This window comes from Callospermophilus lateralis, chromosome 1 (assembly GCF_048772815.1).
Source record: "Callospermophilus lateralis isolate mCalLat2 chromosome 1, mCalLat2.hap1, whole genome shotgun sequence".
Lineage (NCBI taxonomy): Eukaryota > Metazoa > Chordata > Mammalia > Rodentia > Sciuridae > Callospermophilus > Callospermophilus lateralis.
Window position 1 is genome coordinate 188,263,481 of NC_135305.1, and position 26,657 is coordinate 188,290,137.

General features: G+C 34.1%; 1 protein-coding gene across 2 annotated transcripts in view; it reads left to right on the top strand.

The window, feature by feature from the left end:
* The window catches only part of LOC143408680 (ubiquitin-conjugating enzyme E2 E2), a 292,192-nt gene that overhangs the window by 238,881 nt on the left and 26,654 nt on the right, over positions 1–26,657 (top strand). For both annotated transcript variants that reach the window (XM_076868561.2, XM_076868564.2), the window contains exon 5: positions 13,425–13,572. In XM_076868561.2, coding sequence (XP_076724676.1) covers positions 13,425–13,572 — 148 coding nt within the window. The remainder of the gene's footprint in view (positions 1–13,424; positions 13,573–26,657) is intronic.

A 26,657-nucleotide genomic window follows, 5' to 3' on the forward strand; every position in this document is an offset into this window, starting at 1 on the left:
CAATCTTAGGGAAAATTAACCTAATTTTTTAGAGCTGTTGTCTTACAAAAGATACTGGGGGGGGGGGGATTTTACACCCAAAAGCACCCCTGGGATATGAATATAGCAAGATAACCTAGAAAGTAGAGACAGACTAGAGGAATAATTTCAGAAATGACAGTGATAGCAGAGATTAGCCTGTGTACGAGTGTAGAATATGAAAGGGACAGAAGTGGAGGAAAGAGATTGCCTGGAATAAAAGATTAATTAGGCATGAACATATAAGTTGAAAACATACTCCCATAGTTATTATTAGATAAAAAATAAAGATGTCCCTCACAATACTGAACAAACAAGTAATTCTACCTATGTAGCAGAAAGATACTTTGGTGATAGTCTTTGAGTTCTTGATATGAATTAAAGTCTCCCTTTTATTGGGGGAGTGCAAAGAGGGAAACTTATATCCATCTTCATAATGATATTTTGGGCAGTAGCCTCAGAATGCTTACCTTTACATATTTGCTGTCTTCTTAACAGGTCAACTCCAGGAGACAATGAAGGCCATGACCAAAATTAGTTTTTCAGAGGGGCTGGGGATATAGCTCAGTTGGTAGAGTGCTTGCCTCACATACACAAGGCCCTGGGTTCAATCCCCAGGCCTGTGCACTTCCCCCCACCCCACCCCACCCCACCCCAAACAAATTAGTTTTTCAGTCAATTCTGTTTGCTCTTTGCCTGCAATGCCTGGTTCCTTCATTTCTCCATATGTGCTTCACACTATGGGTTGAATTGCCTTTCTTTTCTCCATTTCTCTTCTCTCACCACCACCCTCCTTTACATTCTGTATTTATTTTTCTCTTGGTCAACTTTTAAGACAATATAGACAGAAAGTTTCTATAGTATTGATTTTATAAATGCCATTTTGTGAATTTAGATGTCACTACAAAGGATTTACTCTACAAGAAGTTAAGGAACATTATATAACAATCATATTTCAAATTCCTAAAATATCCTTTTATTATAGCACTCTCCTGATCAAAAACTATAGGATTTGAGACCTTAGTTGAGCATTCATTCAGTATTCATCCCTCATTCTTCCAATCAGACTACAATATTTTCTAAATATTTCTGAGAAAACCAACATTTTCATGCCAGGTTGTTGTAGAGGGTTTTGGTACATCTTTAATCAGCACTATCTGAAATAGAATTAATTAGCTTAGAGAAATAAATATGCTTTCTTCTGCTTTACCAAGTTTTTTAAATTAGTGTATCCTTTTATTAAAAAGACTTATACAGTGTCATTATTTCTAGTTTAAAATTAATTCAGATTATCACACAGTATTAGTCATGCCTATAAAACAAACTAAAAGCATTCAAATATTAATGAAAGTTTAAAATATCCTTTTTATTTTCATGTAAGCTACCTGGTTAGCTATCCATTTTACTGTACAGTATCATGAGTATCAGGTCAGTTCATTAACCAGCATTCACTAGTATATTCTAAATGCTGAGATTTAGATTGTTCAAAAATTGGACAAATGTGATTAGTAACAGTTTTCAAGTTATGTTAAAATAATTCTCTTTTTTTATTGACTTCACTTTTCTTATCTTCCATAATCTCACAAAGATTATAGGTTATTTGGAATAAGAACAGTAATAGCAATGGTGGTTATTATTGAACATTTCTTCTCTTTGCTGAACACTTAACATACATTCTCATTTTATCAGAACTCAATCTAAGAAAGCTGTTGAACACCTTCATTAATAGGTTTGCTATCTAATCTGTTGACACCTAGAATGCATAAAATTTGCTCCTTTTTTTTTCCCCAAAAAAAAGTTTGGGATGTGAATTTTCTTGTATGTTTGTTTTCATTTTCCTTTCTCTTATAGCTTCTTTAGTTATTATTGGAATTGACTTAATTCTAAGCAAGCATTTTAATTCCTCTGAACCCATGTCTCAGTTACTTTATCTGTTAAATGGAAGTAATAATTACACCACTTCACAGGGTGACTGTGAAGATTAAATTGTGTAAAAAATGCATAGTCAGAACAGTTTCTAACACATAAACATAGCATAATGTGTTTTTTTTAATTTTTATTATTTTTGGTTACAACTTTCTGTGATATACATATAAAATATTTTAAAAGATCATTGAATAAGCATAAGGAAGAACTATGATTATCCTCTCTAGTATGCATGCAAAGTTTGGAAACTTTTATGATACTTAAGGAGGAGTATCACTTTCAAAGAATGTCTCTATTGTGTGTTATATAGATTCACCAAGAAAGTAGGCATCAGCCAATTCTTTAATTGCTATAAATTTACTGTATCATTAACAGAATTAGTCATTGTTTTTAGGTCATTCTAAAATATATTTTACTTCTATACTGTTGTGGGCGATATGAAAAAACAAACTGTCACTTCTAGCTAGTTGTTACAGACACCTTATATTGTGTTGTGTATGTATTGGATTACTAATGTCTTAAGATAAATAACTGCCACTTTATGTGTTTACACATATGAAGTTTATTTCTTTCCATAAAGATGAAGGAAGTTCATGTATTTCATTTACATTTAGTATATCTACAGATACATTATATCTTACAGAATTGCTTTGGATAGTGTAAGACCTATAAATAAGTAAGCAAGTAAAATTTTAAAAGGGTTTATGTCACTGTCTTTAAGAACAAATGTCTTATGGTCAGTCAGTCATTTATTATATAAACATGGAATCCATTAAGTATCTCAGCTAATGTGCTTCCTAATTGTTATGTAAGAGACACTTTCACACTTTAAAAGCGGAAATGACTTGTCTTATTTAAGATAGGTAAAATCATTTGACATGTGTTGACTTCTCTATACAGTATTAATTAATAAATGTTGGATTAAGATTAAGAAAAGTTTGTGGAAAAATTAAGAAAGCTTTATATTCTAATTTTGATGCACATATTATTATATTATATTATATATGCTTAATGAATTAAAATTCTGGAAATGTTTACATGATTCTTTGTGTACCTGTTTAAGTTCAGATACCTGGTCACCTTCATTTTCACCTCAGTTGTTTGGGATTCAGAATATTTTTAATCCCATATGATTGTTACAGTAAAATTTGACACATACCATAACAACTTATTTGTAGAAAACTCATAGACAAGTTTTTGGGTTTTGTTTTTTTTTTTTTAACTCCTTAACTATAAAGGACTGGGGATGTAGCTCAGGGGTAAAGTGCCCCTGGGTTCACTACCCAGTACGACAGTAACAAGAACAACAAAAATCCAGATGTTGAATTTATACTCCTAGGAATGCCAAACTCCAAGAGCTTCTTTAAATTTCTGATATCTAACTCCCATCCAACAGATTAAGGAATGATATTCCCATTATGCATACTAAATAGGCATTGATTTAACTGGTTGTAGGCTGTTTTATGTTTGCCACATAGTATCTTATTCAACATAAATGGCATATTATCTGTAATATAAGAAATTTTTGTAAATATTTGAATGTAAATCAACTCTTCTTTTCCTAAGGGATATATTTTTTACCTTTTATTTTGGCATATATGGTACATTCTTGCCTCAAACTAACATTATCCCTGAGACCTGTGGAAGCAACTGGAAAACACTCCAAGATTCAGGCATGTTGCACACTTCAACCAAAAAAGAAACAATATCCACTAGGGTGAGCTAATACTCAATCAAGGATAACAATCTACACTCTGATAGACTCTAACATAAAGGAGAATTAGCTGGAATAACATTTCTGAAACTTCAGACAATAGAACAAATCAAGAGATCCAAATGAATGTTTAAAGAGAAAAGGGAATACAAAGTATAAAGAAAGAATAAGTCGCTAATAAAAAAACACCAATATGGATCAAGTCATACCAGCCACCCTGCCTTCAGGAGTTTGGGAGCCATTTGCTGCTTTGTTTTGTAGGAAAGGGCACTTGGAAATTACATAAAATTATCCCATCTCCCAAGAGATTCACTATTCATGATGAGGAATTTTTTAGTTACTTTTTATTCTACATCTGTAGAAAGATTCTTAAAAATTTAAATGTGCTACAAAGGTCTTTTATTTATTTTTTATTTTTGGAGTGCTGGAGATTGAACTCAGGATTTTGTACAAGCTGGGCAAGTGCTCTACCACTCTACATCCCCAACCTTTTTTTTTTTTTTTTTGAAATGAGGATCTCACCATACTGCTCACACTGGTCTTGAATTCATGGCTCAGATGATCAGATCCTCTTGCCACGGTGCCTCAGTAGCTGGAACTATAAGTGTGCACCACTGCCACTAGCTGAAAGTCTTTTTATTTTTAATCATTTTGATTGTTTTACTTGAAAGTTTGAAGAAAAAAAAAAGCTCTCTCTTGCATCATGTACTAACATGCAGCATTCACAGCTGACTAGGTATCATTTTTGTGTATTAATGTTTATAAGGGATGATTGATTTTAATTTCTTACTGCCAGTTATTCAAGAGCCAAATATATTTTAATTATTTTGGTAGGAAATAGATAAGAGTGTTTTGTTCTGCTGAGTATATTTCTTACATATGCATATTTTTTGAGATTTGTGAGTCTCTTCACTAATAATAGATTATCCAGTTTTTATTATGTCACTAATAGTGAAAACTAATCTTGAGGCTTAGCACTTGCCTAGCATACAAGTGGCCCTGGGTTCAGGCCCCAGTACCACAAAACAAAACTAAACTCAGGGTGTGGAAGTTATTGGTATAGTGCTCTTAAATCAATTTTGAGAAAAGAGCATTTGAAACCTCAAGGATGGGTGATTCTAACGTTTTTTAGATGTGTACTGTCAAACTATTCAAATACACTACAATTTCACAATGAGTCTAAGGTAAAGATCCATTTGAATGATATTACCTGCCTTGCTATTTTAGGACCTTTGTTATGTGATCCACTGATTCATGGCACATATTCCAAATACTTTTTGGGGGGGTCTCCATGGAAAAGTATTTTAAGAAGAATGTGTTTCTTATTTCTCAGTGATCTTTCCTCAATAAAATCTCAGTACCATTTATTAATCTCCTGATTTTAAAACAAAATTTTTGATGGAAAGCTATGTGTAAACCAGAGGCTATCATTGAACAATGATATTTAGGTTGGGGGTATGGCTCAGTGATCAAGAGCTTGCCTAGTATGTGTAAGGCCCTAGGTTCAATCCTCAGTACTGCAGATATAATTATATTTTAAAATGGTTATTTTGCAGGGGGTTACTGGAGATTGAACTCAGGGTACTCAACCACTAAGCCACATCCCCAGCCCTTTTTTGACAGGGTCTAACTGAGTTGCTTAGTGCCTCACTGTTGCTGAGGTTGGCTTTGTTGAGGTCCACCTGCCTCAACCTCCCAAGCCATTGGGATTACAGGCAAGTGCCACGGCACCCTAATAAATGGTTATTTTTAACATCATTATCGGAACTAGTTTTCACCTTGGAAATATATATTTACTTTAAAACATTTTTCTAAATTATGTATAGAATCAGTTTGTTGAAAAAAGTTTTATTAAAGTGTTTTTCTCTCTGTACTAAACTAAAACTCTACGTGATCTCTTTCCCCTTAAAAAATAATTTTTATCTGTATATGAAGTGTTGTCTACAACCTTAAGCAACGGTGTTCATAAAGAGAACATATTTAAAAATCAGGTAATATGATTAGTGTATGAACACATTCATCCTCAAATAATCTTGTACTTAGAGGAGGTGAAGGGGTTGGGGGGGTGGGCAGAGGATTGATTGGATACCTGCTGAGTACCAGGCATAGTATGAGAATTTTGTGCTTCAGTCTTCACAGCCATTAGGTGGAAAGCTGTTACTTTCCCCTGTTCACAGATAAGGAAAATGAACTTCCAAGATGCTAAATGATTCATCTAAAATCAAGGATGCCAACTCAAGTCCACTTGACTCCCAATCCCAGGTACTCTTTTCAGAACCCAAATCTTGGAACTAAGTGGATCTTTATCTAGTTTAAGTCTCTTATTTTATTAGGAGATAGAGTCTTGGAGTAGAAAAGTGACTCATCTAAGATTAGTCACTGTTTATTCTTTTTTGCTATAGTTAACATAAAGAATTGCTAGCTATTTTACTATTAATTAACTTATTTTATTTATGTGGTAGTGGGGATTGGACCCAGAGGTGCTTTAACACTGACTTACATCCCCATCCTTTTTTTTTTATTTTGAGAATAGGGTCTCATTGAGGCTGGCCTCAAACTTCAGATCTTCTTGCCTCAGCTTCCTGTGTCGCTGGGATTACAGCATGTGCACCACACCTGGTTTCTAAGATAATTTTTATGGAGGGGTAATTTTGTAAAGTAGAAAAATAGCACAGTTTCAATTTAAGGTGCTTTTTTAAATAATGAAGCAACTAGTAAATATATATTCATGTTGTATTAATATCTATTGGTGCTGTAACAAACTACCACAGACTTGGTAGCTTTAAACAATATGAATTTATTATCTTATAGGTCTGAAAGTCAGAAGACTAAAATCAGGATGTTAGTATGGCTGAGTTCTTTTGGTGGGCTTCAGGAAAAAATTCATTTTCTTGCTTTTTCCAGCTTCTAGAGGCCAAATGTATTCCTTGGCTCATGGCTTCTTCCTCGCATCACTTATCACATCCCTATTACCGACTTTAATCCTCCTACCTGTCTTATAAGGACTTTTGTGATTATATTGGGCCAACCCAAATAATTCAAGAAAATCATTTAATCTCAAAATCCTGAATTTAATCATAAGTTCCTTTTACCATATGAGGTAACATTCACAGGTGCTAGGGATTCAAATGTGAACATTTGGAGGGAGGGGCATCATTCTGCCATTGCACATATATATATGCATGTCTGGTGGTCTTGTATATCACATGTAAATTAAAACCTTTCTTATCCAGAGTCATATGGCAATTAGCCATTCTAGAGAAATAAGTTTTCTATATTTCCATATTGAAATCTTGTTTTAAAAATTTCCTTATTTATAGAAAATGGTTTTTATCTCTTCCTTCTACTTAAGGAATAATGACTGTTAAACTATGCTTCAAATATAGCTATAAATGCAAATGTGGGTGGAGATTATTTGATACATAGAACTCAGTGGATAAAACTCCTATAAAACTGGAATTTGCTTTGCAGGCTTTTTCTCCTTTTCTTTTCTTTTCTTTTTTATTATTTGCTTCTTTGTGAGGAATATAAAGTGAAGGAGGTACAACTGCTCAGTCTGCCATGCAAGATAATGTGATGGGCTTTCTGGTAAATAGAGTCAGAGATCAGAGCAGTCTTGGTGTGTGGCGGGGAGTGCTTTCTTAGACTCTAAAATTCTCTTTCTGCGAGTTGCAAATCCTTTGCTGTTTATCTGTATTCAAAACAGCATTTCTGATTTCTAAGTGACTAGTGTCTAACTACTGCAAACAGTCCCTTATCAGTTTGCATATATTCTCTCTCATTTCCTGTATGTTTGTTGCTATGGTCTGAAAGAGAATGCTGGTTGTTTCAAAAGCTTTTATGAGTGAGTTTGCCTTGATTGTGGAATATGACGAATCCCACATTGTATGTATGTTATGTATTTCGCAGTACTGGGGATTGAACCAGGGCCTCACTCATGCAAGGCAAGAGATTTGTTTATATTGGAGTTTATGGTACATATTGAGTACCTACTAAATATTTACTATATTATCAATTTAATTTTTATGAAATTTCTGGTGAAATAATAATCTGTAGGAAAATTTGATAAAGTAGCTTAGGGCAGAAAAATGTTCAAAATATTTTCTGCTTCCTCAGATATTCTCCCCAGTTTTCCAGCTTTTGCTGTTAAATTGTACTTTTTTATCTAAAAACTATGTTACAACCCTTCAGGGATGTACTTGTCTGTTTGAGCACTAACCTATGGTAGATTCACATTTGCTCCACAAACAGTGGGCTCTTTCTGTATGGGCATTGCACTGGACATCAGTAGAAAGAAAATACTTTTATGACTAAATCACAGTGTCGTGAGGAGTCCCATGGCAAGTGTGATGGTAGAAGTAGTAGTATGATGAAGGAACCCTGAAGAGGTGTAGCCTATTACAGTAGGTAAATATATTTTTTAAAACTCTGGGATCATGAATTTTTCCACCTTTGAAAGATAGTTACGGGAATCTAAAGCATTAGAATGTGTAGGAACAGTCCTTGTGCCTATTAGTTATTAATTCAGTAACACCTATCAGAATAGAAATTGACTAACTTCACCAAAGTAGATCCTTTTCTTTAACATTATAAAACATTCAAGTATAAAACACTCTCCAAAACATTCACAGAATTATTTGCAAACTCATGCTTATTATTTTTTGTCCAGCTATTCCTGTTTCCATGTTTATGAAATGTCCCCACTTTTAAAACACTACTAAGTAGAGTCAACAGTTAAAAAAGGAAAGGAAGGGAAGGGAAGGGAGGAGAAGAAAGGAAAAGGTAAGAAAGGAAGGGAATCTTTAATTAGAAAATGGGAAAAGACAGGTCAAACCACAGAGTTTAGCCAGATAGCACATAAAGCACATGAAAAGCTGTTCGGTGTTGTTAGCAGTTGAGGAAATGGCAAATTAAATCCAAAGTGAGGAATCACTTATCCTATCAGAATGGCTAGAATAAAATGTGGCAGTATGGCAAATGCTGGCAAGGATGCAGAGAAATTGGATCATATTGATAATGGTAGTATAAAATGATTTAGTCACTCTGGGAAAAGGTATGACAGTTTCTTATAAAACTAAATATGAGCTTTCCAAATGACCCAGCAGTTACATACACTCTTGAGCACTTATCCAAGAGGCATAAAAAACCTAGGTTCATGCAAAAACACAGAAATGCTCATTGCAGCTTTATTTTTGATAAAAACTGGAAATCATCCTGTAGTATTGCAATTTCTAAAGAGAAATATACGGATGCGGTAAATTATTTAGTCAATCATGCCTAGGTAATGAAGTCTCTATTATAAACCCTAAAATACACCCAGCAACTCTGGAGGTTGAGGCAGGAAGATCTCCAAGTTCAAAGCCAGCCTCAGCAACATAAAAGGCGCTAGTAATTTCCTGTGTCTCAAAAAGGTAGCGGGTGGTGATGGGTAATATAGCTCAGTGGTTAGGTACCCCTGGGTTCAATCCCTGGTACCCAAAAAAGAAGAAAACCTAAAATGTAGGGTTCAAGGAGCTTCTGACTTACTGACTTCCTGGAAGTCGGTGTACCCCAGGAGAGCACAGAAGCTCCACTCCCCTGTATTTTTACCCTGTATGTCTCTCCTGTCTTGCCTTTCATCCATATCCTTTGTAATATTCTTCATAACAAAGCAGTCTTGTTGAACAGTGCCTTTAATGTGTGGGATCATACTCTGACTCAAACTCCAAGTTGATAGTTGTCAGAATTGAATTAACTCAGCTAGTGTCAGAAAATTTGTTGTTATCGGTAAACTTTGCCCCGTATTTGGTCACAGAAGTGTTTTATGTTGAATGTGAGAGTAGGAAAAACAGTTTGGTTTTTCATATCTCATTGAAATGCAGATGTCCTTCAGTGGGTAAATGGTTAAACTGGTGCATCCATACCGGGGACTATTGGGCAATAAAAAGGAATAGATTATTGACAAAGAACAGTGGGTGGCTCTCAAGAGAATTATGCTGAGTGAAAGGAGCCAATTTCAAGGGTTACAAAATATAGAATTCCATTTCTAAAGCATTCTTGCAGTGTGCATTATAAAGATAAGAAACAGTTGTGGTTGGTTGCCAGGAATTAAAGAAGTAAGAAAAAATGATAATTGTGGCTATCAAAATGTAACACTATAAGGGTATTTTTGATGGAACTGTTCTGTATCTTGACAGTATTGAGGGATCACACAAACACATAGTCAGGTAGCATAGAACTAAATAGTCATGTGCGTAAGTGTATACAAAACTGGTAAAATCTAGGAAATGTCAGTGGACTGTATTAATGTTGGTTTTCTGCACTATACTATATTTATACAAAATGTTGCTACTGAGGGCAGTCAAGTAAGGATATAGGTGTTTTCTCTGTATTAGTTCTTATAATGGTATCGTAATTATTCCAAAATTTAAAAAAAAAAAAAAAAAAAAAAAAAAAAACAGGCATAGAAGCTGAGTACTAAAACACTAACTTTTTGGATCAAAAAAATTGTGTGCAAATTCTGGCTGTATCCCTTACCACCCTTGCCACTCTTGAGCCAGTTCTTTAACCTCTCTATGCCTCAGTTTCTTCATTTTTAAAAGTGGATACAATAAAACTTTACTCATGAAGTTATTTTAAGGATTAGCTCAATAAATAATATCTGATAGGTTTTTTTATATATAGAAAAAGAAAGACATTGATGGACCTTCATTTTATTTATTTATTTATTTGTTTCTTTGTTTCTTTGTTTATTTGTGTTTCTGGAAATCAAACCCAGGTCCTCACATGTGCTAGGTGAGCGCTCTACCACTGAGCCACAACCCCAGCCCTATCAGAGAGGTTTTTAAAATACTGTTACATAAATATAAACCTCTCATCATTTATGTTGGATAATAAAAATATTTTTCTTTCTTTTAACACTTACAATAGGAAGCAGTCTGACTTCTCTGTGGAAATTTTTTAATTATTAGGTATTTCCTTTTTCATTAAATTCTGTTCATGTCTTTATTTCTTCTTCCCTGAAGTTTACTGTTAACTCTTCTATTTTTCCAAGTTGTCTTTCTTCCTTTTCTAATACATACATTAGAAACTGTAGATAACCTCTTTTTTCTTGCTGTCTTGACTAAAGTCACAAATTTTGATATTGGCAACACAACATTTTCATTGTCAGTTGGCTATAAATCACTTATTTTTTTTCTTGATCAAAGAATTATTTACAAATTGTTTTTCAGTTTCCACACATATCATGGGATCTTTTGTGTGTGGATTGATTATATTATGATCTTAATATCAATTATTTGAAGTATCTTAATCTTTCTTTAAGGCTTATATGTATGAATATGTATTCTTTAATTGTTGAATGTAGGTTTTATCTACACTCAGTCCCTTGATTTTGCTTATTTGCTTGTTCAAGTCTTTAGATCCTTCATACTTTTTGATCTAGTTGACCTACTAGTTACTATAGTGAAAATGTTACTCTGTGATTGAAGATATGTTATTTTCTCTTTATAATTCTGCCAGTTTTTTGCTTTGTATATTTTGGGCTATATTGTAAAGTACAACAGATTCCTGATAAATGGTTCAACTTATTATCATTTAGTGACTCTCTATTCCTAAAGGTACTTTTTGCCTTAAACATATATTTGTAGTCATTTAAACTCTTTTTAGTTAGTAGTTTTCCTATTATGTTTATCCATGGTTTTCAATTCTTAGGGAAAGCTAGACATGTTGGCTCATGCCTTTAATCCCATCTAATTGGGAGGCTGAGGCAGGAAGATTGCAAGTTTGAGGCAATTCAGCAAGATCCCATCTCAAAAAAATAAATAAATAAACAAAGCCAGGCACAGTGATGCATACCTGTAATCCCAGCATCTAGGGAGGCTAAGGCAAGAAAATTGCAAGTTCAAGCCCAGCCTCAGCAACTTAGCAAGCCTAAGCAACATAGCAAGACCCTGTATCCAAAAAAAAAAAGGCTGGGGATGTGGCTCAGTGGTTAAGCACTCCTGGGTTCAATCCCTGGTGCCTAAAAAATAAAAACCTTAGGGAGACATTTTTCTCCCCAACCTAGAGCCCATGTTTTCTCTGACAAGTTTCTTTGCTGTCTCCATCCTTTACTTACTGTATGTCCTAATTTGCATAAAGAATCTCAGTTCAAATCTCTTGCTACATACAGGCCTAAGATTTCAGGTTTTTCCTCCAAGAGGGCATCACAATGCAAACCTTCATTTTATTAAGATTGACTACCATCCTCCTTCACTTTCTGCCTTTCTATCCCACACCCTACCAGCACTCTCAGCTGGTACTATAATTTTTGGCCACTAGGGATTCCCCTGGCAGATTGAGCTATGCATTTTAAAGAATGTTGGTTATATTCTCTTCGATATTTCTAGCATTTGAGGTGTGTATCTTCGGGGAGATGTCAAGGTTATTTGGTCTGGCATGATGTCTTAAAGGCAGATCTTTTTTTTTTTTGAGGATATAAAGAAATAAGTTTAATCCATTCACAAAAGTTAAAAATAATTAATACAAGAGAGAATTATACTGTTTGCTAAAAGGATTATCAAAGTTATAGCCTTAAAGGCAGCTCTTGAGTCTTAATCTAGCCTGAGAATACTGCTGTGTTGTTCAACAACTGTTGATTTCTGAGATCTGACATCATATAAATTATATAAAATCCTGGTGTTTGGATGCTGGATTTCCTGGTGGGGTGTTAACACCTACAGGGATCTGTCATGTGTTTTGGTTTGGGGTTGTTTGTTTGCTTGGTTGGTTGGTTTTCTTGGTCCATAACCATTTTGAACTTAGGGTACTAGAAGACTGGTCTTTAGAACACCAAGATTTTTTTTTATATTTCAACTTATCAATTTGATAAGTTGAAATATAATATTTATAATCATAATAGTAGTGAATAGCATAAAGTCTTAATGATGCTTATAAAAGGCTCAGATAGCCAAAAGTGGTTTGGACTATTTTCAGTTGAAATTATTTTTAAAGATGGTATAACATTCAAAATTATAAGGAAAGTATAGTGGTAATCTTGATATCAAAAGTAGGCTATACTAATATTACATTCAAAGTATAGAGTTCAATAAGGAAAATTTGTAAATTATAACTATAACTACTATAGTAATTTAAGTAAAGTAGTAAATTACAACTATAACACATAGTTCTGTAATCTAGGCAATTATTTACATACATGCCCTAGTTCATGTTTTAAAGTCATGTTATTGAATAACATATATTTTCATCGTATTAGTTATTCTCATGCTTTTTGGTGTTTGAGTGTTATAAATGTACAAAATCCTTACTTCAGAATTCCTGCTTGAAGGAATGGATTTGTTCTTCCATGTTTATGAATAAACTCTTCTACTTTTACATGTTTATTATATTTTAGTAATAAAAACTTCTTTAGTGAAGAAATGTGAAATGATTTAATAATTTAATAAAATGATTGGAATCCAACAAAAGTTTTCTTTGAAATTTTTTGGAGGCAGGAGTTACATTTCACTTCATGAACATTCTTATAACTGCATCGAGTGTAAATTCAGTCCTCAGAACATTACTTAAATAATAGGGACTCTTCATCAGAAGTAGAATATCCTGATTTTGTTGCTGGCATTTTCTGTACCCTGAATGACAGATTATGAATGTTGATTTTTTTGTTTATTGATTGATTATTCTTGTGTGTATCTAAGGAAAATCAAGGTAGATTTTAACCAGTGTCTTGGACTATTTTGTTTAATAAAAGATGTGTCTACTTAAATAACAACTTTACATTTTCTTCTAGGTTACCTTCCGAACAAGAATCTATCACTGTAATATTAACAGCCAAGGTGTGATCTGTCTGGACATCCTGAAAGACAACTGGAGTCCAGCCCTAACCATCTCTAAAGTTCTTCTCTCCATCTGCTCACTTCTTACAGATTGCAACCCTGGTAAGAAACTTTACATTAGTATTGAATAGGCACTTTTCAAGACTTAAATACCCAACCTTGGAATTTGTTTACTGCTACTAATGCCACTACTTCTACTGTTATAGTCATTGATTTTAAGTTTACATAATATATAACTAATTTTTTTAAGTTGAGTCTTCTCATTTTTCTTTTTAAGATCTATAATTGGCCCAAAAGGAAAAAGGATAGTGTGATAAAAATTAATGGAAAAAATCATTTTAGAGGAGAAAGTGCATTTAAAGAATGTATTAAATTCTTCTGACAAATAATAATAATAATTTAAATTAATAGTGTAATCTTTAATTAGATGCCTACCAAAAAATGTTAATTTGAGAAATGTGGGCTAATAAAATCTGATTACAACCAGGCAGTACCACACAGATGTGACCTTTTGGCATCTTAATAACCATGCATCCTGACAAGCTATTAGAACAAAAAAGCTGAATGGTCCTAAACTAGGAAATACAACTTCCCAGGAAAACTGAAGAATTTATGTCAAGGTCTTTGTGGCTTACTGCTGTGCTTAACACTGAAAGTTTTTAGTCCTGTGGTTTCCTAGATGTGTAAGTATGTTGTCTTTGACTAATTTTTTTCTAAATAAAATACAAACCAACCACTGATTTCTTTTTTTTTACATATTTGGTTTAATTTAAATTCAAAGTTGTTAAAAGGTTTTCATTGATGTTCTCACTGGGAGCATGCTTTCTTGACTATTTAATTAGTAACTTTAATATTGCATGAAATCCTACTACCTTCCATGTTTATGAATAAACTCTTCTACTTTTAAATGTTTATTATATTTTAGTAGTAAAAACTTCTTTAGTGAAGAAATGTGAAGTAATTTAATAAAGTTGTAATGTATTTAAAATGTCAAAATTATAAATTGCTTTTAACACCAAAAGAAATTGTATAAGGTCATTATAAAATATTTTTTAAATTAATTCATACTTTACCCCCAGATAGTGAATTCCAGTTGCTATACTACATAGACTTCTCTCTCTCTCTCTCTCTCTCTCTCTCTCTCTCTCTCTCTCTCTCTCTCTCTCTCTCTCTGGCGGGGGAATACCAGGGATTGAATTCAGGAGCTCTTGACCACTGAACCACATTCCCAGTCCTATTTTCTATTTTATTAGAGACAGGGTCTCACTGAGCTGCTTTGTCTTACTGAGGCTGGCTTTGAACTCACAATCCTCCTGCCTCAGCCTTTCAAACCACTGTGATTACAGGCATGCACAACCACGCCAGCCGATTTTTTTCTCTCAATCATATTATTCCTATTTCAGTCTCATTTGTCACTTTGATTGTGTATAACCTCATTTAGAGGTAATGTTGCAAGAAGGCAAAGGCTCTTTTACTTGTTACCGAGAGTCTTCTATGTGAGAATCTGTGAATTCTTACTTCAAAATTCCTGCTTGAAGGAGTGGATTTGTTCTTCTAGTACTGTCTCTCTCAAAGATTATTGTTAAATGTATTAGTGGGTTTTTTTAAGGGTTTGGGAAGTTTAATTTTGTTTGGGGTTTGGCTGTCTCAAAAAATTACAGATGCATTCTACAAAGAAAAGAAAAAATCACTCCTGACTAAAAGCCTAAAGTACAATCAAATAAATTAAGGAGACATTTTGAAAATAATGCTTTTTTTTTTTTTTTTTTTTTTTTTTTTGAGTCAGGGTCTCATTTTGTTGCCTAGTCTAGACTGGAGAGGTAGCTCAGTGATAGAGTCCTTGCCTTGTATGTGCAAGGCTCTGGATTCATTGCCCAGCACAGCCACACACACAAAAAAAAAGCCAGGCATGGTGGTGCATGTTTGTAATCCCAACAGTTTGGGAGACTGAGGCAGGAGGATTTCAAGTTTGAGGCCAACCTAGCCAACTTAGCAAGACTCTAACTCAAATACTTTTTTAAAGACTGGGAATGTAGCTCAGTGGCAAAGTACTCCTGGGTTCATTCCCCAGTACAATCAATAGATGGATGGGTAGATGATAGATAGATAGCCAGCCAGCCAGCCAGCTCAGTCTGGCCTCGAACTTGCTGTCCTCCTGCCTCAGTCTCTCCAGTAGCTGATATTAACAACTGTGTATCATAACTAGTGAAAATAATACTATTAATAGTAAGAAGTAGTCTAAAAATAATAATGGCCCTTAAAGCTAGTGACAACCTATCTCAGCATAAGAATGGGATAGTATTTATAAAATCATGCTGACATTTAGTTTATTGCACTGCAATACATTATAAAAAGGTTTTCACATTGGCACCTCACTTTTATGAAGGTCGGCATTTATAGATTAAAGTTATCTTAAACTAGTCAAAAAATCCATTTTTGTTTAATAGACTGCTTTCATACTGTTATCTGATTACATTTTAAACCTCTGTAGATTTTTTTCCTTCTTAGCTTAGATTGAAGTTCAATTTAAATCTATCTTCATATTATCACAAGTATATATTTGATGGCTATGAATAGATTGTCCTGTTACTGAAACTTTACTTTAACAAGAGAAATGTGATCATTTCAAAAATAGTCCTGCATGACAACACATATTTAACCAACTTAAAATATGCTCTCACACTTATCCCTCTATAAACTAATTTTTAAATCTTTTTAATAATTTTCTCATAATTTACAGTTGTCTCTTTCAAGAATTTTTGGCTTAAAAATAAATGTTATATTTTTAGGATGTGGCTATACATCCTTATTAGGATGATATGGATAGACAACAGACATGGATTTAAAAACCACCTCTACCACTTATTGGTTGTGTCACCTTGGGCTGGCCACTTCATTTTGCTCTTGCATGGTTTCTTATGCAAAATGGATATTATTACCAGCCATACCTAAGTCACTGGGTTCCTGTGAGTTTAAAATGAAATGCTATATGTGAAAGCCTTTTGTAAACACTAGTATGCTGTGTCTAATATTCTTCCCCGGAGTATTTTATACACCAAAAGGGCATACAGTAGATAAATATCCACTCAGTTTAATTTAATTGCAAGAAGATAGTATTGAATAATCCCTAACACCACCACATCAACATTGACATTCTTGGATTTCATAATCCAAACCTAATTCTGAATTAGTAGTGCCTACTATATATCTATTTACGGTGGCAAACATCCAGTCCAAACATAATCAGCCCATTGTTGATGGATACACCAAAACTATTCTGTTCCCAGTGCAGTGATCTAGGTATATCTAACTGCTGTCCTTATTAAACCACCATTTAATAGTGGTGGGTACTGAGCCTGATGACGCACTCTTACTTGTCAGACATTACCTGAGCACCATAGTTTGGCTGTAACACAATAAAAAACAGAGGAACACCAGAAGGGACTAAAGGATGATAAGATCAAATGGTCAGCACCAGCCTCCCAGATTCTCTGGATTTGGTTCTGCTTGGAGAATAGGTTTTAGCTAAGAAATCACATTGCCATTTGTCACAGAATGCTGTTATTTGTTAATACTCTCTTTTCAAGTTGTTATTCAACTGCAATAGCAGTTCATTTCTATTTTTGTGTCACCTTTTGATTTTTGCTGTTTTGCAGGTAGGTTTTTTTTTTAAACCTCTTAGATGTTGCATGGTCATCCTTATTATAAAATCTGTTTCTTTAAATGTTATTTAAAATATGCTTATTATGGTCTTCAGACCTATAAGAAATGAGTATTTTATTGCATGGATGGTGGAAGGAGACACTCATCATTATACATGTGCCCCAGGTTTGATCCAGAATACCACCAAAAAAGAAAAAAAAAAAAAAAACCCTTTCCGAGAACACTGACATTTATGAGATGAAACAAGGAGCCAAACAGTTTTCCTGTACCTGATGCTTTATTTTTCCTTTTCCTTTGCTACTTGGGATTGAACCCAAAGGTACTAGTTTCCTACTCTGCTACTGTTCTTTTTAAAGTATAATGAACTCATTTCATTTTAAGCGCATTTAAGAATCACCCCCACCCTACCCTACCAAGTGTAGACTTTTTATGAGACAATTGTCAATTTGGGGGAAAAAAGCATTTGATGTTGAGCAGTTTTTATCAGAAATTTTTAGGCAAGATAATGGAATCGTGATTATGAAAATTTTTTCCATACCTTCTCTTTTAGAAGTGTATACAAATAAAATTTTTGGTATCTGAAATTTGCTTAAAAATAGTCCAGAAAAATTTGAGGCATGTAGGAGTATAGAAGATATCAAGATTGACCATTATCATTGTTGTCTCTGAGCAATGAGTACATGGATATTTGTTACTATTTTTTTTTCTATTTTTGAATATGTTTGAATTTTTCTAAAATGAAGATTTTTTTTTTTTTAATTGCCAAAGATTAGATATACTCAGCAGTGTAATCTGTTAAATATCTGTGATTTGGCTCTCTTCCTCTGGGAGTAGGTGGAGTCATTTGGGCCCCAACCTGGCTCCTTGTATTTCTTTCTCTCCTCATCTGCCTGAACCAACAGGGGCCTGTCTTAATAAGCAACCTTGACTTCTTTGCCACTCTTCAGGCAGGCAGTATCTGTGAATCCGGTCAAATGAAAAACTGGTCAGAGGACACCTACAAACATCAACAGTTAGGGTAGGGGAGCCATTCCCCCCTCCTATCACCTTTCAAATGAAAATCAAGTATTGATTACCTCATTCTTATATTTATGCAAATCTTCATTAGAACAACAAATAGAACTAAGAATGGCAACTAATTAACCCTCAGCCTTACACAGTAATTAAGCTGAGGGTGAGCACAGCTGCAGCTTCACTAGTAAGAGCTTTATTCTTCTTAAATGGACTGAACAAATGAAAAGAGGATTTTACTCCCAGTGGCTCTGTTACAGTGATCTGTAAAAGGTCAGGAGAATGGCTTTTTTCTCATCTCCAACATCACAGCTCTTTGTTCCAGATCACTTAAGGCCTATTTTAAACAGCTAATGCAATTGTTATCCATAAATTGTCTCTGATACCATAGGTTTGATTATTATTATTTGCTTGTCTTTGGCCTGGTTATCATTAGATAATAAATTGTTATTGAACATTAAAGTTTTATAATTGGGAATGGATACTACAAAATCGGATTAATTTTTTTCCACACATTTATTTTGTGTAGATTAGACTGTTTATGAGCTGCTAGACTGATGAACAGTACATGTAACACTTTCATAGGATTTCAGTATGTTCACAGTGGCCAAGACCTTATTCCTACATAGCCCATTCTGCTATAATTCAGAACTGTCACAGACCATCTTCTTTAACTGAACATCAGGTGAAAATGAGAAGTCTGCTTGTATCTACAGCAGGCCATATTGGCAGAAATGGTTTTTTTGAAAGGAAATAAAAGAAAACAAATTCTAGAATATCCACTACAGTTGGCTGCATAGACACCAGCTTTCTTCTGATGCCTACAACTTTTTTTAAAATGAGAAACTTACAAAGTAGAAATACATGGCACAACATGTTAGCAAACATCTAACTTCAAGGTATTTATCTGGAAAAAAAGAATTAACTTCCAAATGATTACAAGCTGAAATGATTCCAAAAATCATTCTAATCAGTACTTTCAAATATGGATGTAGATAGACTATAATTAATAGTCATTTAACTTCTTTTACACCCAGTACAAAGAACAAAAAAGCTTTTTAGTTATAAAGAGTTTACACTTTGGCCCCTGCTGATTAGGAAACATTAAATAGCTTCTATTAATAAGTCTGCTTGGTATTTCTAATACCAGAAGAGTAAATAAAGTCCAGAAAATTTATATACTAGCTTAGCATTACCTGTGAACTGCTGGTACACTGTTGCTTTTTACCCCACAGGTTCCCACAGGCTTACTCAGATCAGTTTGGAAATGACGCTGTTCAATAATTCAGTACTGAGAAGGCACAGGAAAAAATCAGGATTCATTGATATAGATGAGTTAAATCAGAAAATACACATCATAAATTGAAGAACATCTCTCTTTTATGAATTAAAGATTCACAGAAGTGAATAAGCTTGGTTTAAAAAGTTTAAAAAACAAAACAGGATCTTAGTTTGTCTTTTATTGTTCTAGTGACCTTTTAGCAAGGAAGATCCTAGATATGATGTCAAATTTTAACCACAGGCAACGGCATCTCATTTAGTTTCAGGTACTATACATTAAGAGTCATTGAGAAAGATGACACAGTTCCAGCCTCATCATTTAGAAACATTCATGTTAAGTAGATAATTAAGATATAATATGAAAATGGCAATTTCATAATACTCACTTTGACCTATTTCAAATTGTGAGCTTTAAATGCTATTGAAAGAATTTTCTTACATGTTCAGTTCATACAACTAATTAGTTAATGTTTTACAAGAGATACTGATACTGTATATAATAATTGTAGCCCTTTATCAGAGAATGATTTTCTAGGGAATACTAAATGAGAAAGGGAAGCTGTCATTACTTGATCATAGGTTTAGATATTGGATTGTCTAATTGTGAAACAAATAACAAGCATGCCTTTTTTTTTTAATTTTTATTGTTGGTTGTTCAAAACATTACATACTTCTTGATATATCATATTTCACACTTTGATTCAAGTGGGTTATGAACTCCCATTTTTACCCCGTATACAGATTGCAGAATCACATCGGTTACACATCCATTGATTTACATATTGCCATACTAGTGTCTGTTGTATTCTGCTGCCTTTCCTATTCTCTACTATGCCCCCTCCCTCCCCTCCCCTCCCCTCTTCTCTCTCTACCCCCTCTACTGTAATTCATTTCTCCCCCTTGTATTTTTTTTTCCCTTTCCCCTCACTTCCTCTTGTATGTAATTTTGTATACCCCTAAGGGTCTCCTTCCATTTCCAACAAGCATGCCTTTTTGAGTTAGAGTTGCCAGGAAAGGATTGGTGACCTCAGTATGTAAGAGATGACACCACAACAAAGCAAGAGTATCCTCTATAGCCCTTGGTATCTTGGTTTTGTGTGAACAAGTCTTTATTTACAGAAACTCAGGTTGATATTTTCCCTAAACATTCAGTCTGCTTAGGGAAAAAGAACATCAGTTGTTTATTATTTTTTGATAGGTCTTTGTCCAGAAATTTTCATCTGCAAAATCTTTGTTTTGTTTTGTTTTGTTTTCACATTTTAAATATATATCCTTGGTAAGTTTAATTCTTTTAAAGATGGTGAAAACTAGACTTTGCCATTTTTACTGATATATAGGATGCATTGAAAATGTATGTTTCGGGTCTGGGGTTGTGGCTCAGCGCTACACATGTGAGGCGCTGGGTTCGATCCTCGGCACCACATAAAAATAAATAAATAAAATAAAGATATTTTGTCCAACCAAAACTAAAATACATATATATTTTTTTTAATGTATATTTAAAGTGCACCCTTGCTCTTTTGGAGATATTGTTCCTGTTTGGTAGAGCGGAAATTACATGTTTATCATGTTTGTGTTTATTTTTTTCACTTCTGTTTCCCTAGCCTGACTCCCTGTCAACTTTGGTCTGCCCAGAAAGTGTTAACAGCATTCTTAAAAGTAGGAAAATGAATCCCTAGGGTGGCAATTTCTGATTCTTTTTTAGGTTTTTTTGACCATTATGAAGTTGTTGTGCATCCTTTTAGGATTCTAATGAGTATGTCCTATGACAGCAAGTACAGTAATCTCACCAATTCAATATAGCTGAGAGAAGGTCAGCCTCATTAGTTGTTTGTTAATGAATTGTAGAACATTTTTAATGAGTGAAATGTAACACTCTTATGTCCTTATAGGAAATATTAGTTAAGTGCTTACACTACCTCACACTGATGCCTACTTCTAGATTCTGCTTTACCAAGGAAAAGGCTGAAGTAGGTTTTTTACACATTCAAGAAAACATTTATAATGAACTATAATGTATCCCTCACCTAACTCAGACTTACCTACAATAAGCAAGATTTGGGGTTTAGGTCTTTTTATAGTTTATCAAAGACTTTTTGGACAGGCTAAATACTTTCATACAATATTTTTTTACACTTGTTAATTTTCTTGGCAGCCCCTTTTAGTGAAGATATTATAGTAAACTTCAAGAGAGGCTGCTGCATCAGAATTTTATTAATGTTAAATTAGCAAGGGTCAAATTAATGATATGTTATGGAAAGGTACAGTGTATTGCTGTGGGAGTCAGGCTACTAAATAAAGTTTTTGTTATTGTTGTTTTGTGTGTATGTGTATTGCGTTTGGTTTTATTTGCAATACTGTAGATTAAACCCTGGACCTCCTGTAGGCTAAGAAAGTGCTTTACCACTGAGCTACATCGTCAGCCCTGTCTTGTTTTTCTACTTAAGGAGAACTGCAGATAGATTATGTAAACAACATGTTCAAATAATATGTATTTGAAATCCAAATATGCACTGAGGTGTTTTAATATGGAAATTTGAGTTTGAAACAACAACATAAATCCTCTAACTTTTTATCTAAAGAGTAGATATCTTTATAGTTTATCTAGCTTTCAATGCAGCATTATATTTTATAAGAGAAACTCTAGAAGAGAGCACACAGTACTGAACTAACTGCAATTGTCTTATATGGACAAAACTTCCATATTATTGAATACATTTTCTCTTTTTAATGTAGGTATTTGAGATCATATGGTGTCTTGGAAAAATATCAAAATTATGAAAATTTGGTGAATTGATGTAACTCTACCAATGTCTGAGTCTGAGACCCTTACCAACTGAGCAATTATCTTTACTTTTCCTTAACTCAGCTGTCCATTCAGTATCTGGCCTGAGCAAGACACTACCAGTAACAACACTCAGTAGTTCTTTTTTTAATATATATATTTATTTTAGTTGTAAATGGACCTTTATTTTATTTATATATGGTGCTGAGAATCGAACCCAGGGCCTCATACATGCTAGGCAAGTGCTCTACCACTGAGCCACAACCCCAGCCCAACACTCAATAATTCTTACTCAAAAAAGAAGTTATATTCCTTAATAACACAATAGCATGTTTGTATTGCCTTCCCCCCCCTTAATTATTTTCACACTATCACAATAAAGACTTTCTCTTTTCTTAATATTTAAGAGATACTAGAGCTTAAAGTTTGGTTTGGGTGTTTTGGTTATGTCATACTGTGAAGAATTTATGTACTAAACAGTATAGGAATTTCATTTTTTAAAATGCTAATGTATTTCTTTCCATAACAAGTGCAGTTCTAGAGAATATATAATCAAATACATTAGAATATATCAGATGTATTTGAAGAACTTTTTGCTTAAGAGTATTCTATGAAAAAGCCTATTGCCAAATAATTCTTTGCTTGAAAATGCAGTGGGTTTTGATTGCGGATATAGCTCAGTGGAAGTGCATTTGCCTAGCTACTTGGAGTGGACCTCAAGGACAAAAAGAAAAGAAAATGCAGTAGGTTTTCTCCCTTAATTCAGCGCTGTCTTCCCTCTCGAATATGTTTTCCTGTCTTCCCTCTTGAAGATGAATTATATTGTTTGTAGTGCTCAAGTGCCTAAAAAGCACACTTAACTGTGTATGTGTAGGCACATATAGGATAGTACCTTTTGGGGAGACTGTTCACACAAGAGGGGTACACTACTTTCCTTTTACTTTAGAGCATTGTTACAGCAATTGACTGACCGTGTGTGTTGGGGGAAGCCTGGGTGGAACAACTGGCTCTTGTGATGGAAACACATGCATACATAGTCTAATTTAAATGCATTGGTGAAGTTAGGAAGAGTAGAAGTCTAGAGGAGATATCTTTATAGTTTATCTAGCTTTCAATGCAGCATTATGTTTTATAAGAGAAACTCTAGAAGAGAGCACATAGTACTCAACTAACTGCAAGAAGAACGATGCTTCACTGGGGCAAAGTCACATAAGAGGGCCAGCCACCCCTGCTCCTAGTGGGAGGGTATATTTACCTTAGGAATGTATGTTTTTTCTTGGTAAGGTCTGATAGGGCTGGTATATTTAACTGAATTCGTAGTCAAAATATTGTGGATATTTTACAGTTGTAATTTATCATAGGAGTTCAAAAAGTTAGCCAGTGTCCAATTGAGTGAAAGTTTTTTAAGTGTAAAATTACTATTTAGAGTAAAATAAATTTTTGTTTGCTTATTTGTTTGATTCTCTAGAAAGATAATTTAAAGTTTCGATACGGCAGCTTAGCAAAAAGACTTTGATTTATGTTGTGAGTTGCATTTGGGAGTAATTTAGGCCATGTGTATATTGGTGGTGTTCATGTCCCAGGAGTGATGTCTTAAGGTGAAAAAAAAGAGGATTCTCAATATATTCCTTGATAAAACAATAGCATGTCTGTACTGGCTTCCCCCCACCCCCAAAGTGAAAATATTTTTGGGTTTGGGGACTTTCTGGTTTTTAGTTTTTACATAAAAATGATCCCTGCTTCTTAAACTGTTCTTAAAGCAAGTATCTTTTAAAGATAAGTATTTAATTTTCATTTGAGGTTGTTTGCTTTAGGAACTCAGATTCAGTTGGACTCAGCAAAGTGTATGTCAGTTAAATCTTTATTTTTGTTGGTTTGGAATTTGATCTCATTAAAAAGCTGCTATATCTGACTTAGGATGAAAATTATTTTCAATTTACTTTTTAGAAGATACTGTCTGGAAGTTTACCTTCATAGGAATCACCTGTGATCTGATCTGTCCTGCTCTCTTGCATTCTGTTCTATTTACTGGGGATTGAGCTCAGGACTGTTGAGTCATGTTAAGTATGACTGTGATAGAGAACACTGAGAAGGAAGTGAGAGGGCGGTCTGGATCAGTACCTGTCAATTTCTATACTATCCCAAAATGGAGGTCTTCCTCCACTAAAACAAAACTTTCTTACTAATAAGATTTAATAATACGTCAGTACTTTAGGTGTTTTTCTCCCCCTAAGTTATCTTCAAATCTTTTTATTGGATGTTCATTAGGGAATTGGGTAAAGCTATAGAAATGTTCTTTATTGATAAAAGGATCTGAAAACACAAATAAGAAATTAAAAAGAGAAGCAAGTCCTCCATATAAACAAACATTCTTTACTCCCATTTGAATATATCTTCTACTCAGAACTATTTACCCAAGGAATGATTCAGAGACTTTTGTGTTGCATGAAGACTTTCTGGAGCCAAGAACATTTAGTTGAGATTTTAATGAATTTTTTTTCATGATTTTTTAATTCAGAAGATTAATTCTCATTTTAGAGTAAAAAGAACATTTTTTAAATGATAAGGAAAAAATTATCTACGAACTGTATATTTTAGCTGAAAGAGCTTTCCTGTTTCCCTAATACCCTTTTTAAAAAGTTTTTATTGGTGCCTTTTATTGGTTTGGTTTGGGCAGGGGTGGGGTTGTTTTGTAGTACCAAGTAGTGAACCTGTTCTCCAGCTACATCCCCTAGCCCTTTTTAAATATTTTAAAATTTTTGAGACAGACTCTCCCTGAAAATTGCAGTAGCTGGTCTTGAACTTGTTATTCTGCTTTAGGTTTCTGAGTAGCTGGGATTGCAGGTGTGTGTTACCACACCCAGCTGTTTCTGTTTTGCTTTGGACCTCTCTTAGCATCACACTAATTTAATATTCAGTCAGCCACAATTTTAACCCTTATTATTTATTATTTATATGCTAACGTAATGCTTCTTTTCTTTAGTTTTATCCATGCTTTTTAAATATAACATGATTTTATTTCTCTTATAATTTTATTGAACATACTTATTTCATTGCAAATTGTTTTGACTCTTGCTTGGCTAAGTAAGGTGTATAAATAAGAAATTAAATATTTTTGCTAGTGCTGCACTTAAGAAGCATATTTCATAGATACCCAGCACTTACCACTGGGTTTATTTACAGCTTCCCTCAAGAGATACATAACTGTGTCAGGCTTTGCTAAACAGGTTTGTTCCAACAAGAGTAATTTTTCCTGTGCCTGTTGTCTAGCTCTTCAGGAGGCTCTTGGTCTCCATGCAAACAGAAAGGTTTCAAATGTTATTCACAGGTTGGGATTTGCCTTAGGTGTCTTTTTCACCATTTTAAAATACCTAGAAATAGGGCTGGAGATGTAGCTCAATGGTAGAGTATGTGCTTTGAATGCAGGAAGCCCTGCATTCAATTCTCAGCAATAACAAAACATAATAAATATAAAATACCTGGAAATGATGAGATTATTAAATAGCCGACTGTGGCCTGTGTAATTCTTAGTTCTTCACCACTTGCCACTTTTTCTAAGTCATAATTGCATGTCCTTTTCAGCAACCTTATAATGCCCCTTGCTTGACTCACCAGTGTCAGACAGATCGTGAGTACAATGCAAGGTAGACCCTTAAAGGATTAAATCAAAGAAACAAAGTTTTTAAGCTGAAAGGAAAACCAATAGAAAAGGAATTTCAGAGGAAGGGAATGAACCACATCCAAGTTTACTAAGTAATATGATCCATATCTTTCACAAGAGAAACTAGTATATCATATAAAGCCCTTTGTGACCCCACACCTCCCATTCTTTTTTACTCACATGTGACTTGTCTCCATTAGTCCAGGGAATTCTCATTTTGCTTTACTTCTTTGAGTTTGTACTGTAAAAACAGTCGATGTGTATGTTTTTAGAGTCCATATGCATGAACTCCACCTTCACCTCAGTGCTTGATTTGTCTTCATCTACAGGCCTAAAGTATGTCCCAATTCTCTATAAGAATCACTGTGTGGGGACCAAAGGCAAAGGAAGTGAACTAGCACATTGTTATTCCTTTAGGAGAAGCTTTATGGTATAGCCTGAGTTGCCCCTTCTTCCTTATCCCTTTCCCACTAATCTCTGTGTTTCTAGCCCCCTGATTTTGCTGCTGTTTATCTTACTATTCTCTTTCCCTTGACTTCTTTTAACCTTTCTTGCAACCAGGAAAATGTTTAAAAACAAAAAGAAGGAAACCCAAACTATATGTTTTGTTTTTATTTTAGAAGAGCTCTATTATTATCTCTGTAACCATGTAACTTACCTTGTCTTACCCCAATATAACCTTGGAATATTTCATTTCACTTCATGTGCCAGATTTACTGAATCCTGTTCTTCTGATGTCCCTTCAACTCTTGATGTATTTATAGTGTCAACTCTGAAAATGTTGCT